The sequence below is a fragment of the Hydra viridissima genome, unplaced genomic scaffold (genome assembly GCF_058129835.1).
Source record: "Hydra viridissima isolate aposymbiotic clone 2 unplaced genomic scaffold, HvirCarnegie_v1 scaffold_9, whole genome shotgun sequence".
NCBI lineage: Eukaryota > Metazoa > Cnidaria > Hydrozoa > Anthoathecata > Hydridae > Hydra > Hydra viridissima.
In genome coordinates, this window is record NW_028324308.1 from 17,188,106 (window position 1) to 17,205,900 (window position 17,795).

Below are 17,795 nucleotides of genomic sequence, written 5' to 3' on the forward strand. Positions count from 1 at the left end.
TAACCACTTTTATAAAAAGTCAATCATTTAAATCTATTTTGACTAATTAGCAATAACAACATTAAAAAATATACCTGTAATTGTATATTTTAAAACCTTCTGCAAATTGTAATTAATCTAGGGATAAAATATATCTACAGATGCCAATATGGTATTTAAAATAATTTGATGTTAATGCTTAACAGTTTTTAGTATCATTTGCGTAAATTTGTTGAAATTAGCCAACTGAAAAAATGAGTCAGATAAAGCATGTCTCCTCAAACTGTTTTTGGTTAAAATAAGATGAACAGTGATACATGGAATGCATACATTATTTCGCGGAAGTCTTTATTATGGGATGCGTTATAAAACAAAAAAAAAGATTTCACAACTATTTTAGGATTATCACTCTATTATTGTCACCATAAAGCTCTTATTGTACTAATTAGCAATGAGATCTTTAAGAGCACGTTTACATAGAGTTTCATGTCGGGGAGAAGTGGAATATTTTCATTTCGGTCTTTAATAAAACACGCATATCTGTTGTTTGTTTTTTTGATCGCTCGTCATTTTTGTTACAGGGGAACAAAAACAGTAAATACAACTTTTTTTTTTCTTAATAATTTGTTAACGTGGGTCATGTTAATGTTGCATTATGTTATGTTAATATGGGTCAATAGAAATTATCATAAATTAGAGTTAGTATAATCTAATATATGTTGATAAATTATGAATGTCCATAAATTAGGAGCTTCTTCCTGATTACAGCGTTGAAATCTCTTTAAAGGACCAGAATATTTAAATTGACCCAGAAAAGCACACAACGTTGAAACAACGTTGAAATAACGTTGATCGACGTTGATCAACGTTATTTCAACGTTGTTTCAACGTTATGTGCTTGCTAGGGAAAGGTAAAGTCATTTAAAGATTTATTTTTTGTAATTAGAACTTTGAGTTGTTTCATTAGTTTAAGTAAATATAACCACATAGTTTAATAATTTTATATAAAATGAAATTCTCACCAAAATGAAATAAGATTCATTTTGGAGAATTTTTTTTTTTTCATTTTGACCGAAATGAAATTTTGTTTCTGTTATCGCTTTATCATGTAAACAGCTTTTGATCAAAACGCGCATGCTTAAATTTTACATGATATTAGTTTTTCTTTAAGGCGGTATTGGTTAATTTCAAACAATCGAAAAATTTGATTATATATTATCGAAATATTGTCAAAAAAATTTAAATTTAATAGAAACAGTAACAATTTTACTTAATATGATTGTGTACAACCATAATACTTTTTTTTATTCATAACAGTTTATATTGAAACCACAGGTGTTTTTAATATAAACTATTATGTATAAAAAAAGTATCGTTTCAAACGTTTTAATATTTTTTTGGTGACGCTTAGAAATTTTTTGAAGATCCATGTTCATAAAAGAATTGAGTTACAGTTGATTACGATTTAAACTTAATAAATGAGGCAACACCAATGTTGTAACCATAGCTATTTTACCTAAAGTTGAAAAAAGACAGCTGGTCAACGAAGCAATCTACTTGTATATATCATTGCTTATAGGTGCCATTTTGAAATCATATACCTATAAGAGATGGACGTGCAACCTATTGTTTTACATCAAAGAGGCCGCAAAAATCAGCGAGCCATGCGAGTTTCCGACAGATTCTAAATTTGCACTCGTCAACAAAAAAATCTATTAAAATGGCTACCCACAGTTTTAAAACACAAACTCTGATCACGAAGTATTAGTTTAAACTTTAAAGGTCCTTGTTGAATAAAGCTTGAAATGCGCGCTTAGTTGATCTTTACGGACCACTTTAGGCCATCCTGAAATGAATATTTTTTTCATTTCGACCGAAATGAGAGCTCACGGGAACGATTGCGAATTTCATTTTGCTATTAGTTTAACTTTTGTTTCGCCCGAAATGAAATTCCATGTAAACGTGCTCTAAGAATTTTCTTAACCTATTTTAAAGCGTTCTACAAACAGTATTTAGTCTTCCGTTATTGGTATGGTATTTGGCATATAGTGTCGTTGTCGCAAGCAAAACGTGTAAGTCTAAAAAAACAAAGTTTTACTGCACACAAAAAAAACTGTATATTTTTTCAATATCATGTAATCAGCTATAAATCTTTGTGACTTCAATAATCTTATAACAATACTTGAAATATAATTAAGCAATTGTTTTTTATTATTTTAACCGTTATTTTCTAAATTTTCATCAATATAATAATTCTCAAAAATTTTTAATGATCATTTTAGAGATATTAAATTGCTGTTTAGTGTAGCGTGAGAATAAATATATCCGTAACCAGAAAAATACTCATTGCAAGTAATAACTTTACTTCAAACGAGTATTGTTCTGGTTGGTGAAACATTTCGTCCGATATTTTGTAATGTGTGACAACAATATAAAGTTCAAAAAATGTACAATAGATTCATGAACAGCATTAATTCAACATTTACAATAAATTCATGTACAGTTATGACTCAGCAGCTATTATTAGAACCGGTAAATTAAAGTCTTTAAAGCTGTATTTTTTCTTGATGAAGTCTGTTTAAAAAAACTTACTCCATCTTAGAAGATGCTTTTCATTTTGTGATATAAATCACTTGATGAAAACTACTAGAAACAAGGAAGTTAGCTAAAAGAAATCTTATGGTATATATATATATATATATATATATATATATATATATATATATATATATATATATATATATATATATATATATATATATATATGTTATTTTGTTAAGAGATTTTTAGCACCATTAATTTTTTATAAAGCATGAATATTTATGCAACTTGCATGCTAAATGTTTATGTGCTAATTCTAGATTTGAGATTAGTGAATTTCAAAAAAGTTAAAGATCTAAGATAACTTTGAGTTGAACTAATGAAGGCACTGATGAGCGAAATGATTTTTTCAGTTAATTTCAAATAACCATAAAACATACAGGATCTTAACTGACTTCTTTTAAAAACTGTGATTTATTGTAAAATAAGAAAATCTGAAAGTTCAAATAAGATATCTGAAAGTTCAAATAAGATATCTAAAAGTTCAAATAAGATATTTGAAAGTTCAAATTTACCCCGATCAGTTAGTATAACTTGTAAAGAACGTTTTTTTACACTCACCAGGGTTTCTATTAGAAAAAGATTGTAGGTTTATTTATTCAAAAAATACTATTTCCAAATATTTTTTTAAGACTTCTCCCATTATGACAGCAGTGATGATGATTGAGGTACGAAATAAAAGATGCTGATCTATTTCTCGGTAAATTCCGTTATGTAAGTTCTTCAACATTCAAACTTTGGTTTTTTTAGTTCCTTCAATCTAATTTTTTCCCTTTAAAGACTATCATCAACAAATCTGTAGTAATAAAGTTTCATCCTATTACGTAAAATAAATGATGAGAAGATAAATGGCAAGGGAGAATTTAGAAGAAAACAGCGATTAAGAGAAGACGTGCACACCGACATTTTTTCATAATGTTATGTTATTAATGATAAGAAGATTGTTAAGAAACTTTAAAACCTGCGATTTGGAAAAGACGTGCACTCAGAGACTTTTTCATCTTTAAATCTACAATTAGAATATGGCAACAAGAGCAAGTAATAAACGTTAACAATAAGAGCTCTAACTAAAAAGTTAAAACAAATTTGGATGAAGCTAACACAAAATCGGATGAAGAAAGTTTTTTTTAAAAAAATAAGAGATTTTTTGTGGTTAAGTGAAAATGAAAAGAGAAGAATATAATGTAGAAATAGAAGAAATTTTTGATTCGAGAGAGAAAGCAAATAGTTAAACGGAAGTTAAAGAAAATTTTGGTTAAAAGTGTTAAGTTTGAGGAAAGACAATAGCTAAAATAATATATATTGTTCTAACGCTAACTTGAGAGTAAAGGCTAAAAAACGATTTTAAAACGGCCTTTTTCAGTTTAATGAATAAATCTGTGGTTGGAAAAACTATGCAGAATAAACGAAGTAGAATAGATTAGTTAACGATAAATTTTAATTTGATGAATTAAATTATAAATCTTGTAGATTTTCTTTGAAGGTATTGTAGGCACACATACGAAAAAGGATGAGTTATTTAATACACCAGTATACACAGATTTTGTTGCTCTTGATAACAAGAACTGAATGTTGAATAAAAAAAGTATGAAGAAAAAGCAGAACTATTGTATACAAACATTGACAGTCTAATTAACGATGTTGAAGCTAGATTTGAAACTAGCGCGTTTGAAGCAAACCATCCAAGTGGTATAAAAAAATGTATATAATAAAAAAGTAAATTGAATGTTCAAACTTAAAGAAAAGGGTAAGATTATTATAGAAATTGTTTGTACGAATTCTAAAGTGTATTCAGTCAAAGTGTTTAATTGAAATGTGGATAAAAAATGTAAATGTGTAAAAAGAGAAGTTTTAAAACATTACGTTTGATTACTATAAATAAGGTTTGTTTAATAAAAATTTTGACGAAATAAAAAGTGGCATAACTATCATTGTATTTAAGCTGAAAATAAAAGTAAAATAAATTTAAATGGAGTATTAAGTCTTTTATATATTTTGATATTAGTTGTCTTCTATAAAACCAATAGTCCTGATTCTTCATATTTGAAGAATTATTTGACATGAAAGTGTCTTTTACGAGTTCATTATTGATTTTCTTGATTCAAATATCTGTTCTAGCATTTAGTTTGTTAGTAATCTCTTAATTGCAACTTGTTTGCAAAAAAAAAAAAAAATGACGTCATAAAAGAAGGAAAGAAAGAAGGAAAGAAAGAAAGAAAGAAAGAAAGAAAGAAAAAAAAAAAAAAAAGATAGAAAGAAAGAAAGAAAAAAAGAAAAAAAGAAAGAAAGAAAGAAAAAAACAAAAAAAAGAATGGAAGAAAAAAAGAAAGAAGGAGAAAAAGAAAGAAAGAAAAAAAGAAAGAAACAAAGAAACAGGCATAGCATACAACTTTTTGTGGCCTGGTTGTACGGTTTGCAGTGTTTGATAATTTTCCATTTAACAATAGGTGTGAAGTTTTCTTCTTTTAATTTTCCATATTTCTTTAGATAATTCCGCGTCGTTTTTGTACTTTTCAATATTAAAGGATTTTAGGTGGTTTACATTTAATATGTTTTTCTTTCATTTCTGAAGATGGCTTGGTAGACTATGTTTCTTATAAAAAAATTCTGATGTAAATCCATACAAATACATGTTTTTTCTCTAATATTGTGTTTTTTTTAAAGATTCTTTTACAGAATGGTTTCGTTGTGTGAATTTATTTCTTTTATGCTTAGCATGCAGCTGTAACTCACTTTAATGGAATTTTTATTGAATATTTTGTGGAGTTGGTGGTTTACCGGAAAATGTTTGTCGAACTGATTTAAAAACCGCTTTCCTACATTTGTGCAAAAATTTTTGCTGTATGGAGGATTGAACCATATCATTTTTCGCTTACGGCTTTTGTTGTTAACAGGTTGTAAGTTGAGAATATGTTTAAGCTTTTGGTTTTAACCTGATTTCTTTAATGATGATGATGATGATGATGATGATGATGATGATGATGATGATGATGATGATGATGATGATGATGATGATGAGGATGATGATGATGATGATGATGATGATGATGATGATGATGAGGATGATTATGATGATGATGATGAGGATGATGATGATGATGATGATGATGATGATGATGATGATGATGATGATCATCATCATCATCATCATCATCATCATCATCATCATCATCATCATTATGAAAGTAAGAGTTAGTATTCGATAACGTCCTATTATCTTTATATTCATTTCTTCGAGCCTTCTATACCCTTACTCTGTCCCTCAGATTTGGAAAAATCACAATCAATTAGAAACTACCTACGTTCAAGTTCAAACTCTAATGGATATTAAGTGATAACTAAGTGTATATGTGCTAATAAGTAATGACATCTGCTCTGCTAACTTGAAACTCTAAATAATGAAAAAGTGAATCATACGCTACAGTAGCATTATAGGAATGTAGAATATATCAAAAATAAGCGAAGATCCAGGGTTCAAAAATCCAGTATCTAAAATTTTTGAAAAAAATAATTTGCGTATTGTCTACTTTCTAACCTAAAATACTCCAACATGCTGCCCTAGTAAATATATAATTATAATCCACTTTTAGTCTTATTTTCTCTTTTTTTTCTTGCTCCTAGCCCTTAGTAGCCTGTATGATGTCTTTCTCGCCTTTCCAGTTCAACATTTTTGTTGGTTGGTTACTATTTCATTATTAATAAAAAGTTATCATCATCCTTGTTTGAATCATAGTCATTATCGTCATCTTGACCGCTTGGGTCAGATCTAGCGACCATATGCTCTTCTTCGGAGCAGTAACTCCAAAAGGGAGTTCTATAGGGCTAAATTCTTGTCAAAGCTCTCGTCTCTGCCACCATGAGCATGCAGCTGTTAGCTTTTTAAGATGGGATGTCGGAGTATAAGATATAATGCCACAACGCTCTCTTGGGAGCTGATTCTCAATTTCTGCGATGAGCTAAACAATCAAAGAACTTTCATTAGTGACATTTTCTTTATAATTTCTTCGACTCTCAGAGAAGCACATCATAAAACATGGCTGGCAGCAAGATGTGTTAGGAGGGAACTTTCTTCCAGCCTCACACTAAGGAAAGAAGTTTGATTTTGTAGGTACCCTAGTACTTACAAAAATTTTAGAAATTGGATTCATCAATCAAACCTTCATTTATGATGAAAAACCTTCATTTATGATGTTTAAACTGCCCTTATTCGATCGCTGTCAGCATCTGTTTTGATTTACCTGCCGTTTTGCGGAGATTGAAGGGTTCCAAAAATGGGATTCAAAGTATCTGTTTAAGTTTACTGTCAAGAATGCAGCAACTTTTTTCTGGAACTTCCTCTTCTCTACAATGCGTTAAACAAAGCTGTAGAGTTCAGGCTCGAGGTTGTTCTTACAGAATGGATAAGCGAAGTGTTAACAAAAGCATCTAGGCCAGCTGCAACAAATACTCGTACAACTTAACAACCTTTTACTACATTGACAAGGAATTCAATTAGAAGAATGCTGTTGAGAGTTGTGCGCCATTCAACGAAAACTACACAATAAATTAAATCTCAAAAAAACTTAAAAAGATTCCCAGACTTTTAGGTGCAGCAAGTGTTGCGGTATATGATTTGTAAGCAAACTTCAAAGCAGCAATTCCAGAATCCTCTTTCATCACCAATAGGTAAGCTATATTGATTGTTAACTCAATCTGATTGTATTTAAAGTGGTAAAGTTTTAAAGAGCAATCATAATTGCGAAAACTCTTGAATCATTCTAAATTTTATTGACACATGCCAACCACCGTTTTACAGAAACTACTAAAAACTGCTATGAAGCCTTCCAAAGAAACCCTCTGGTGGAATGATAGTACCAAGTATCCAGATCAAAAAAATGTAAAAGTTCAAATGGTCTAATTTTTTCCGAGAAAAAAATTGACTTAAATTTTATTTTATAGCACAAATTCCTAAAATGACAGCATACAAAGTTTTTTCATTTTTACAGTAATGAAAACACTTCCTGTTAATGTAACAAATCATTTTGTGTACCTAGTGGCCAAAACAAAAATTATTATCATGAGATAAGTTATAAAACAAGAGTTATGTGTCCTTTTTTCTATGTAATTATTGAAGTTACAAATTTTAAAGTTGCAGCAAAAATGTAAGTTCTTTTTTTAAATTTTACGCATCCCTACTTTTTCATTTTAAATTTAACTCACCCCTTCTGTTTCTTTTTAAATTTTACCCATTCCTACTGTTTCTTAAACTTGAAAATAGAAAGAAGTTCTGGGAAAGGGAGTTTACAAAAATAGTCTTGCAATGAACCTTTCTGACAGAGACTCATTTTGCCAGTAAAACTTTTAACTTTTCTTTGTAGTACTAATTAACCAAAATACTTAAAATAATCATCAAATACTTTTGAATGTTAAAATATAATTCAAGTATTTTTGAAATTCAGCATAAGTTTTTCATAAAATGGTTTGTTTCTTGATATAAGTTTCTTATAAATGGTTAAAGTCTGAGAAGTTTGCAAACCTAAGTTATTCGCTAAAATGTAAGTTTTAAAACAAAAAACCAGAATATATTTTTCATATTAAAAAATCTTACTTTAAGACCAAATTGCTTAGTGCTAATGTTTAAACTTTAAACTTAATAGGAGTTTTTTTGCACTGACCTTGGCACAATCAACATATTATATGCATTTTTTGAACTGAACATGAGTTTTTTGTGCTGTGAAAATGCAAAAAATTTGTATGCTGTTATTTCAGAATATTGTGCTATAAAATAAAATTTCAAAGTTAATTTTTTTTCTCGGACAAAATTAGACCATTTCAACTTTCACATTTTTTTGATCTGGATGCTTGATACTATCACTCCACCAGAGGTTTTTTTTTGGAAGGCTGCATAGCAGTTTTTAATAGTTTCTGTACAACGGTGACAACCATAGTCTGCTTGAATTGGAAACAACTCATCACTGCTGTAAGGAAATGGGGGCTTTACGTGCAAAACCCCATTTGCAGCAAGAATGGAACTCAAATATCTTCTGTTGAATACTACGTTCCGAGTTGCACTCGAAGCCAAATTGGAAGAAGATCCAATCTCTTCACTTGGCTGCAGATTTCCTACACTTAATGACTGAAACAATGGCTATCGTTTTGCTAGCACTGAAAGAAAGCAAATAGGTTTCAAAAATTTTCTCATCCAACCTTCTGAATGTTCCAAAGGTGACCATTCGATTTTCAAACTGTCCGCAATTCTGGAAAATATAAAAAAACAAACAGCTACAAAGGAGTTGGCGAATTCTTATCGGCCTTTAAAGAAAATGAAAAAAGGCTTCCTGATTGTGGACACAACAATTTCACTTATGTTGTTAGAAATCTTCTTCATCCATTCTACAAGTATGGAGTGCTGAAGAAGTAGGGTGTGTTTAATAAAAACAAGAGCCAAACCTTGAACATAACTGTTCCAGATCAGCATTTTTGGACCAGATTCAGCATCAGAGTGAGATAGAAGAAGGATTTGATTTGGCTTAACGTGGCATCTCAGAGTAGTTAATATTTTTTACTTTCTTACAACCATTTATCCAATTATTAATTCGTTTTTGAAAAAAAGCTAGAAATATTCAGTTTATGTTTTAACTTGGTTATGACATTTTCTGGAGAGGCTAATTTGCTCCAGATATCATATTCAAAGATTGAACTAGAATTAAAGGTTTTCTTCTTAAGTGAAAGACCATCATTAGCTATCAACATTCTGGACTGGTGAAAAAAGGCTTAAAGGAAATTGCCTCTACTTCCAAAGTATGTCAGAATTTTTCTCTGCATTCCTAAAACCTCATCAAACAGCGAAACTGTGTTTTCTTCAAACGATCAAATTGTCAGTGGTCGAAGAAGGCATCTAGACCCAGAGAATGAGGACATGATAGTTTAAGTTCAACATAGTTTGAAGAAAAATCAATAAATGAAAATTTTATTGACAAATAACGATGGGAAATGATTGCGCCAAAAGAATTTACATTTTCTTTGTATTTTAATTCAAAAGAATTTTTAGGATGATTATTTCTTGCGCTTTTATAAATTTTGTTATATTTCGTAATTTTTACACGAAAACTTTCATATCTCACAAAAATAATCCAAACCAAAAACTCGTATGTATGTGTGTATGTATGTATGTATGTATGTATGTATGTATGTATGTATGTATGTATGTATGTATGTATGTATGTATGTATGTATGTATGTATGTATGTATGTATGTATGTATGTATGTATGTATGTATGTATGTATGTATGTATGTATGTATGTATGTATGTATGTATGTATGTATGTATGTATGTATGTATGTATGTATGTATGTATGTATGTATGTATGTATGTATGTATGTATGTATGTATGTATGTATGTATGTATGTATGTATGTATGTATGTATGTATGTATGTATGTATGTATGTATGTATGTGTGTGTGTGTGTGTATGTATGTATGTATGTATGTATGTATGTATGTATGTATGTATGTATGTATGTATGTATGTATGTATACATCTTTGTATGCACGTATGCATGTATGCATGTGTGTGTGCAGATATATATATATATATATATATATATATATATATATATATATATATATATATATATATATATATATATATATATATATATATATATATATTATATAAATAGTATTGTAGAAATAATGTTAATATTTCCAGTAAGAGTGCTCAATAGACCGTAGAATAAATAGAGCAAATACATTATTATTGTTATAATACAAACTGAATAATCAGCTTTGTTTATATTACATCAAAGTTTCACGCAATAGCGATATAACATCTGATGATTGCTATTGCGTGAAACTTTAAGTAATGTAATTTATACCAAGCTAATTATTTAGTTTATATAATATCATAATTATTTAGTTTATATAATATCATAATTATTTAGTTTATATAATATATATATATATATATATATATATATATATATATATATATATATATATATATATATATATATATATATATATATATATATATATATATATACATACAAATTTTACAGCATTTTTTTGTTATCAAATATGTTTTTTTGTAGAAAGTAATAAGAATTTTCGATTTCAACCAGTTTGTCAAATGTTTTTAGATTTTGAGGTAAGCTCAATTGGTTTTTTTACTTTCGTACGATTGTGCAGATTGTCCTGAACATACACAGTTCTTAAAAGTTTTAATATCATTTGTAAGCTGTTAATGGCTTTAGAACAGTGTTTGTGTACCTAACAGTATTACTAAATGAAATATATACATATATATATATATATATATATATATATATATATATATATATATATATATATATATATATATATATATATATATATCAAAGCTGTAACCACAATTTTGATATGAAGGGGGGAAGGGGTTGTGGAGGTTTTTCAAGTAAAGACCTAAGGAAAATCAACCATGCATCTCAAATAGTATATAAGTGGTTTGGTAAAAAGTTAAAACGCAAAATGAAGTAACCAACACAAATATTATTCACATCTAAAAAAAATGACGTGAAACAAAAAGAAATTTTTTTTTATTATTTATTGATAAATTAACCAAAAAAAAAGCAAAGCTCTTAAATCATTTTTATAATTTATCAATAAATTAACAAAAAAAAAAAAAGCAAAAAAAAATCTAAAACCATATTTGTTATTTATTTATAAAATAACAAACAAACAAAAAAAATCTTTATTCATCTTTATTATTTATTAATAAACTTTTTTTTTAACTCTGCTGCATCAATATAATCACCTGGTTCCTTGTGAGTAGCACATCGTTAACATACATTTAATCTAGGAAACCTTCCTTTACGCCAATAAAATGCAGTATGAATTTGCCAGTCGAAACATTTGCTTTATTTTGTATTAACCGTAATAAAAGAATAAAAGAGATTAGTAATAGAATTTAGAGCTTTTAAAATCTATTAAACCGCTATATCCTTATTTTCTAAAATTGTTTATTGCGAACTAAACGATAAACTATACACAGAACTAATCCCAAAAATTTTAATAGTTTTAAAACGTAATTAAGTTCTCTACTGAATCCATTACTAATACTTAAAGCCTTTGTTTAATTAATAATAATAGAACTATTTATTTAAATGAATAATAATAGAAATCTTTAGTTAAGTCGATTACTAATCATCTTAGTCATAAATTTGCACACCTTCGCTTAGATTTTTTCATCTTTGAATACTTTAGCTTAAACCATGTGAAAGTCGAATTAATTTAACAGAAGGTTTTTTAAATTCGTAAAATCTCATTGCAGCAGACATAATTTAACTACGTTATCAGTGCCATTTGCTTCAGTTCATTTTTTTATCTTCTCAATATTTTTCTCCTTAGTAGTTTCTGCCTCGTTTCATTGATTCTGGGACATTTAGAGATCTATAGAATGTAGTAATCAAATGTTATTACTTTATCTTTGTAGTGGCAAAAAAAAACAAACATGAGAAACATAAATGCTAAAGAAATGAAAGACATTCGATATATATATATATATATATATATATATATATAACAATGTTTCTCTTTTTAAAAAAGCTTTTCCATAAAAATATTTCGAAACTCCCTAGGTGGTTACGGCTCCGTATCTAAACAAATATTATATAATATGGACACTACTAAAATTCCAATAAAAAGTACTCATTTTTATTAGGAAAAAAAGAAGACTGATAGTGTCAAAGAGGGTATAAACAGTTACTCTGAAGGTGGTGCTATTGTTCATGAAAATAAAGATCACCAAAATAAAGTTTCAAACATTAAATTTGTGAATGTTGCTGTAGAGGATGAAAAAAAGATGACTCACAGTGTCCAAGAGGGAGTAAATAATCGCTCTAAAGGTGGTACAATTATTTATGAAAATGAAGATCAGCAAGAAAAAGTTGCTGTAGAAGATGAAGAAAAGATACAAAATGATGTTGGAATGGATTTCCTTCAGTTTCAATATTGTTTTGTTTTGGATGCATCATCGTGTGATTATTTTAAAATTCGTAACGCAGAGGTTCAGACAGAAAAAGAAAAAGAATAAAATTTTTTTCTAGGAATATTTTTAACTTTTTTTCACGCCTGAGGAGTAAATAAGAGTATTAAACATGATTGATTAAAAATTAAATATGATAAATTAAAACGCAGGAAGAGATTTCAACTAACCTTATAGCTTTTAAAGAAAACTACAAAGTTAGAGATTATCTTCTGTGGATTAGTGTTACTAATCTTTTGCTGATCACCTGATATCCAATCAGTGATCAATGAGTTTATCTGATACAAACAAATTTATTACTTCAAATTTAACTCAATAAACTTTTAGCTAATAATCAACTAATTGTTTAGTCCCAGTAATATTATAAGCTTGTATTGTATTAAGAATATTTTGTGCTGTATTAAGTATATATTGTATTGAAAGAATGCAAATTACAATTTAATTTTTTTTCTCCCACATCATGTAAATGTAATCCATATTGAACGTTCTTTTTCTGGATATTTTGCCATCTTAAATAACTAACACATGTAATATTCGCATTGGGCACATTCACGTTAATGATTGTTTTCAGAAAAAGCTGGAAGAAAACAATCTGTGATTGTTTATTCTAATTAAATTGGATTTTTTTCTGTTTCTAGTTTTTTATCCCAGCGCAATGAATAAAAATTCTAGCCGTTATTCTATTTACATTTGTAAATTTCTTCAAAATTTTAGTTGAACATTATAAAATTTAAGGCAAAATTTTTTTTTATTTCTGGCTTTATTTGCTTCAGAAAATATGCTAAGAAGCTTTTTTATCTTCCAAACCATGATATTAAAAAAATTTGGGCTTCAGAATGAATTAACATCATTACAACAGATTTATTGATGATAAACATTTTAACAAAAATAAATGATCTTGAGAAAAGCAAAATGTTCAATGAAGAAGAACTTCTATTTGAAATTTACTGAGAAAAAGATTATTATTTTTTCTTTATCGTGATGTTTCTCGATCATGATTGTCAACATATGCAAGAAGTCTCAATAAATATTTGGAGGTTCTAAAACCACTCAATCTTTTTCTCACAAAAAAAAAATCATCTTTTTGTGGGTGTAAAAAATGTATTTTATCTAAGGTTGGCTATTCTGCTACCTTCTTTTATAATTCATTAATGTTATTAAAAGCAGTCAATTTAGATCTTGCAGTTATTCGGTTAATCATAATTGACTGAAGAAATCACATGAAGAATTACAGCTAATAAAGATAGAAGAGCAGCAATTTAATTAAAGATTTGGGGAAGTTTTTATGTGCCGGAAGAAACATCATCCGAAAAACACAAGAAATGATTTTTTATAGGGATCGAAGAATTAAAACCCATTCCTGAAAATTAAAAAGCATTCCTGAAAATCAATAATATTTTTATAAGTTTTATGGTTTTCTTTTTTTTTTTTAAGAAAAATTTGTATAATATTTACTTACATTTTGCTTTTGAGTTGTGATTTTTTGCTTTATAAATTATTTCGATCTATGACGTCATTTCTCTATTCACTATTAAATGTTTTGGTCATGTTTAAAAAAAATTTTTTATTATTATTTTTACCCCACATTAAAATTGTTCTACAACTATTGCGTACATTAGTTTTTTTTTTATGTTTTATCATGGTTTAAGAGGTAATTTGTAAAGTGTCAAAAAAAGCTTTCGTTTTTTTTAATTCTCGGTCTCAAAAGTTAAACGGCAATAAAAAAATACGAGGGAATACTTCATAAAAGTTCCACTTTTGAAAATTTTCAAACGTCTTTTGAATTTAATATTCTTTGAAGGTAGTTGAATTTATTTCGAAAAGGATATATTTAGAGATTGCAATCCACCTAAAATAAAAAAATTTAAATTTGCTAAAAAGATTGTCAAGTTCTCTAATTTAAAGAACTTCTCCTTGTCTTCCAAAGGACCAAGCGCATCGGACCAAATACATCGAAGTTCAAGCGCTTCAAATAATTTGTGCCAAAATAAAAAAAGAAAATATTAGCATATGCGATGATGAGCCGAATATTATCTTCATTATTATTATAGCTTTATTCTTTTTTTTATCATTATTAATTCTTTTAAAAACTGTTTGAGAAAGCTTTTTTTGCATTAACACTTAAGATTTTGTTGAAGATGCAGCTGAAAGCCAGTTTTTAAGATACGCTGGTTTAAAAATTTTAAAAAGTTGAACAGTTTAATGACGAAATAATATCCCATATTGAGGATAATGCTGAGTTAGAAATTGCTGAGATTCTACTGAGTTTAGTATTCTTATTAGTATACAATTTATTAATAGGAAAAATTCATTGAAAATGAGTTTTGCTGTTGAAAAAATGTTCTTAGGATTAGTCACATATTTCTAAATCTAATTTAAATACATGCATTTCTAGTCAGTCAAAATCTATCTCAGTCAAATTATCAAAAACAACCTTAAAACCATTTGAAGATCTGCCTAAATATTGATTGCAGCTTTATGGGAATTTTGAATGTGCAATTATCAATAACAACAGTTTATCTGGCATACAGAAGTCGACATATCTTCACATTTTGTTGAAGGGCAGACATCATCTACTGTCAAAGGTCTTACTTTAACTAATAGCAATTTTGATGTTGCCACGAACTTAAAGAGCGGTACAGTGATAAATAAATACTCATATCAGTTGACATAACCCCTTTACTTACCCTACGTAAATTAATTGTCTTGTGCTTATGATCGAATACCCTTTTTGATTAACAGATTGCATACAAGCTCCTCGTATATCAATACAAGAAACTAAAGTGCTTCTTACAATAAACACCATGATGAAAATGAAAGTTCTAAGTGTCCCTTCAGTGACAAGGATCATCTGCCTTATTTAAGTCTGAAACACAATTTAATGAAAGAAGAAAAACTTAAAAAAAAAAGAAAGGCGTTAGTTCATTTGTTTACGTATTGGGGATATTTCTTCCAAATCTTTATCTAAAATAAAGTATTATGAATGCTCGGAGAAACATCCTGCAGCCATATGTAATAAGAAAAATCAGCTGCGACTACCAGACAACCTACTGACTTCTGTTGCTGGAGTATCAAAAGGTATTTCAGTATTGCTACAGACTGCTTTAATTTCACTAACATCTGGTACCATTGAATTACGTAATTCAGAGTTTTATTTGGTAGTTGCTCTCAATTAAGTTGTTTCACCCTCTCTTCAAGAAAGATTTCATTTAAAAACTATTGATCGAAAGAAAACATCTTTTACAATATATGAAAATCACTGAAGCTTTTTAAAAGGTCCAATTATGCGTTCTTAAAATGAAAGGTGCTCGCATTCCCATTTCATGTATTGTGAAGGAAATATTTGCGCCATAAATGGTCAAAATATAGAATTTGCAATATTGAGAATTATAGCCGTTTAAAAGTTTTAAGGTTGGCAGACAGTCAGTCAGACAGAAGGAAATGTTTTTGTTGATATCCATGTTTTTGATGGTTTCTTCTGGTCCATTATAGATAATGAAGTAGTTAGAGGTGTTAAGAACCCTGTTGCTTTGAAACTTTATATCGGATTTTTGTTGAGTGGAAATATTTTTGGTATATCGGATAATTGTGGTGTGTTTCACTATCATATTTTGAAAATAGCCTCTAAATTCTGTAATTAAAAAACTGTTTTTCATAATTCTATGTCATCTTTTTGGGATTCCGAAACTATAGAAACAACGACATATTGCTAATGTAAAAATATCTGTTGGGGACATTATTTTGAAAGAAGAGGATAAGAAATCACAATCCTTCAGTAAGTCTGTAATAGTTGAAAATATCTTAACCTCAAGTGGAACTCGTTCTCGAGCAGCAATAGTAAAGTACTTGTAAGGAAATGCATCGTTTAGATTTCTCGGATTTAATAATTAGAAAGATGATAATAATGTTAATTGTCACGTCTTTTGTAGGTTTTATTACATTTCACTAATTTAATTTCGAAATTATAGCAGCTTTTTATAAATAGCATGTTTTGCTATAATTAAACCTCACTTCTAAATGAAAAGTATGTAACGCTTTTAAATTGTGTTAAGAGTAGAAAAGATAACTGTCATTAGAGTAACACATCTGTTCGAAATGCTGCATTCTAGACAAAAAGTTGTGATGAATTTGTTGCAATTGTTACCTTGTCCAATGAAGGATAAACAAATTACTAACATGGTAGAAGATTTGGAGTGCCTCATGCAACAGTTGGTAGTATTCTACAAAGGTTTGTAGGAAACAATGATCACGTAGACGACTTGGCCAAGGCAGACCACGAGCTACCAAAGCCATGGAGGACCGATTTTTAATGCTTAAAATACAAAGTCTCCAAATACAACTTGCTGAGGTTTATGGAACTGCTGTTCGTCAACACACCATAAGAAGACTTTGCCCTTTAAATTTACGACCTTGGGTAGCAGCTACTGGTCCCAGATTACCTCTAGACCACCAAAGAAACAGGCTGGCTCTTGCAAGGAGGGCATATGAATTGGGAATACATGATTGTGGAAAGGTCTTGTTTACAGATGAGTTAAGGTTTTGCCTTGTAAGTTCTGAATGCCGACCAAGAGTCTTAAGAAGACCAAATGAAAGTTATTTTGTTTGTAACATTTGAGAAACCACTTTAAATGGAGGCGGCTCATTGATAGTGTGGGACAGAATATCTTTAACAGCTCGCACAGAGCTTTTTATTATAAAAACCTCAGCAAGTTGTATTTGGAGACTTTGTGTTGAAGCGAACCGTTCTCTCAGTGTTTTAAGCATTAAAAATTGGTCCTCCATGGCTTTGGTAGCTCGTGGTCTGCCTTAACCAAGTCGTCTACAAAGCAGACATTTTAGAACCTTTCGTGGTACCTTTTGGAACATACATTGGAGACGGATTCCTTCTAATGCAGGATAATGCTAAACCAATACTGCACATATCATTACTGAATACTTAAATAATGTTAATATTGAAGTTTTGGAGTGGCCAGATTGCAGTTCAGTCATGAACCCATTTGAGCATCTTTGGGATTTCAGTTTTCTCGCAGGCAGCACAAAGTTTCAATTTTAAAATCTTTCAACAAAAATTTCGCGTTGATTTTATACTTTACAAATCACCTCAAATATGCTCATAAAAAAACCGCTTTTATTATATTTACATTTTCTCAAGGAAACTACGCCAGTCAAACCCGCCGTGCATAGTATCTCCCACGCAATTCACTTAC

The 17,795-nt window shown here is 29.0% G+C and overlaps 1 protein-coding gene and 1 pseudogene across 1 annotated transcript; both read left to right on the plus strand.

The window, feature by feature from the left end:
• Window positions 1-17,795, plus strand: part of LOC149884326 (uncharacterized) — a 395,582-nt pseudogene that overhangs the window by 97,433 nt on the left and 280,354 nt on the right.
• LOC149884330 (uncharacterized) lies at window positions 427-12,958 on the plus strand. The gene is made up of 3 exons (XM_090099047.1): window positions 427-573; window positions 10,658-10,713; window positions 12,265-12,958. The coding sequence occupies exons 2-3, from the start codon at window positions 10,696-10,698 to the stop codon at window positions 12,634-12,636; spliced, it is 390 nt and encodes a 129-aa protein (XP_089955173.1). The 5' UTR covers window positions 427-573; window positions 10,658-10,695; the 3' UTR covers window positions 12,637-12,958.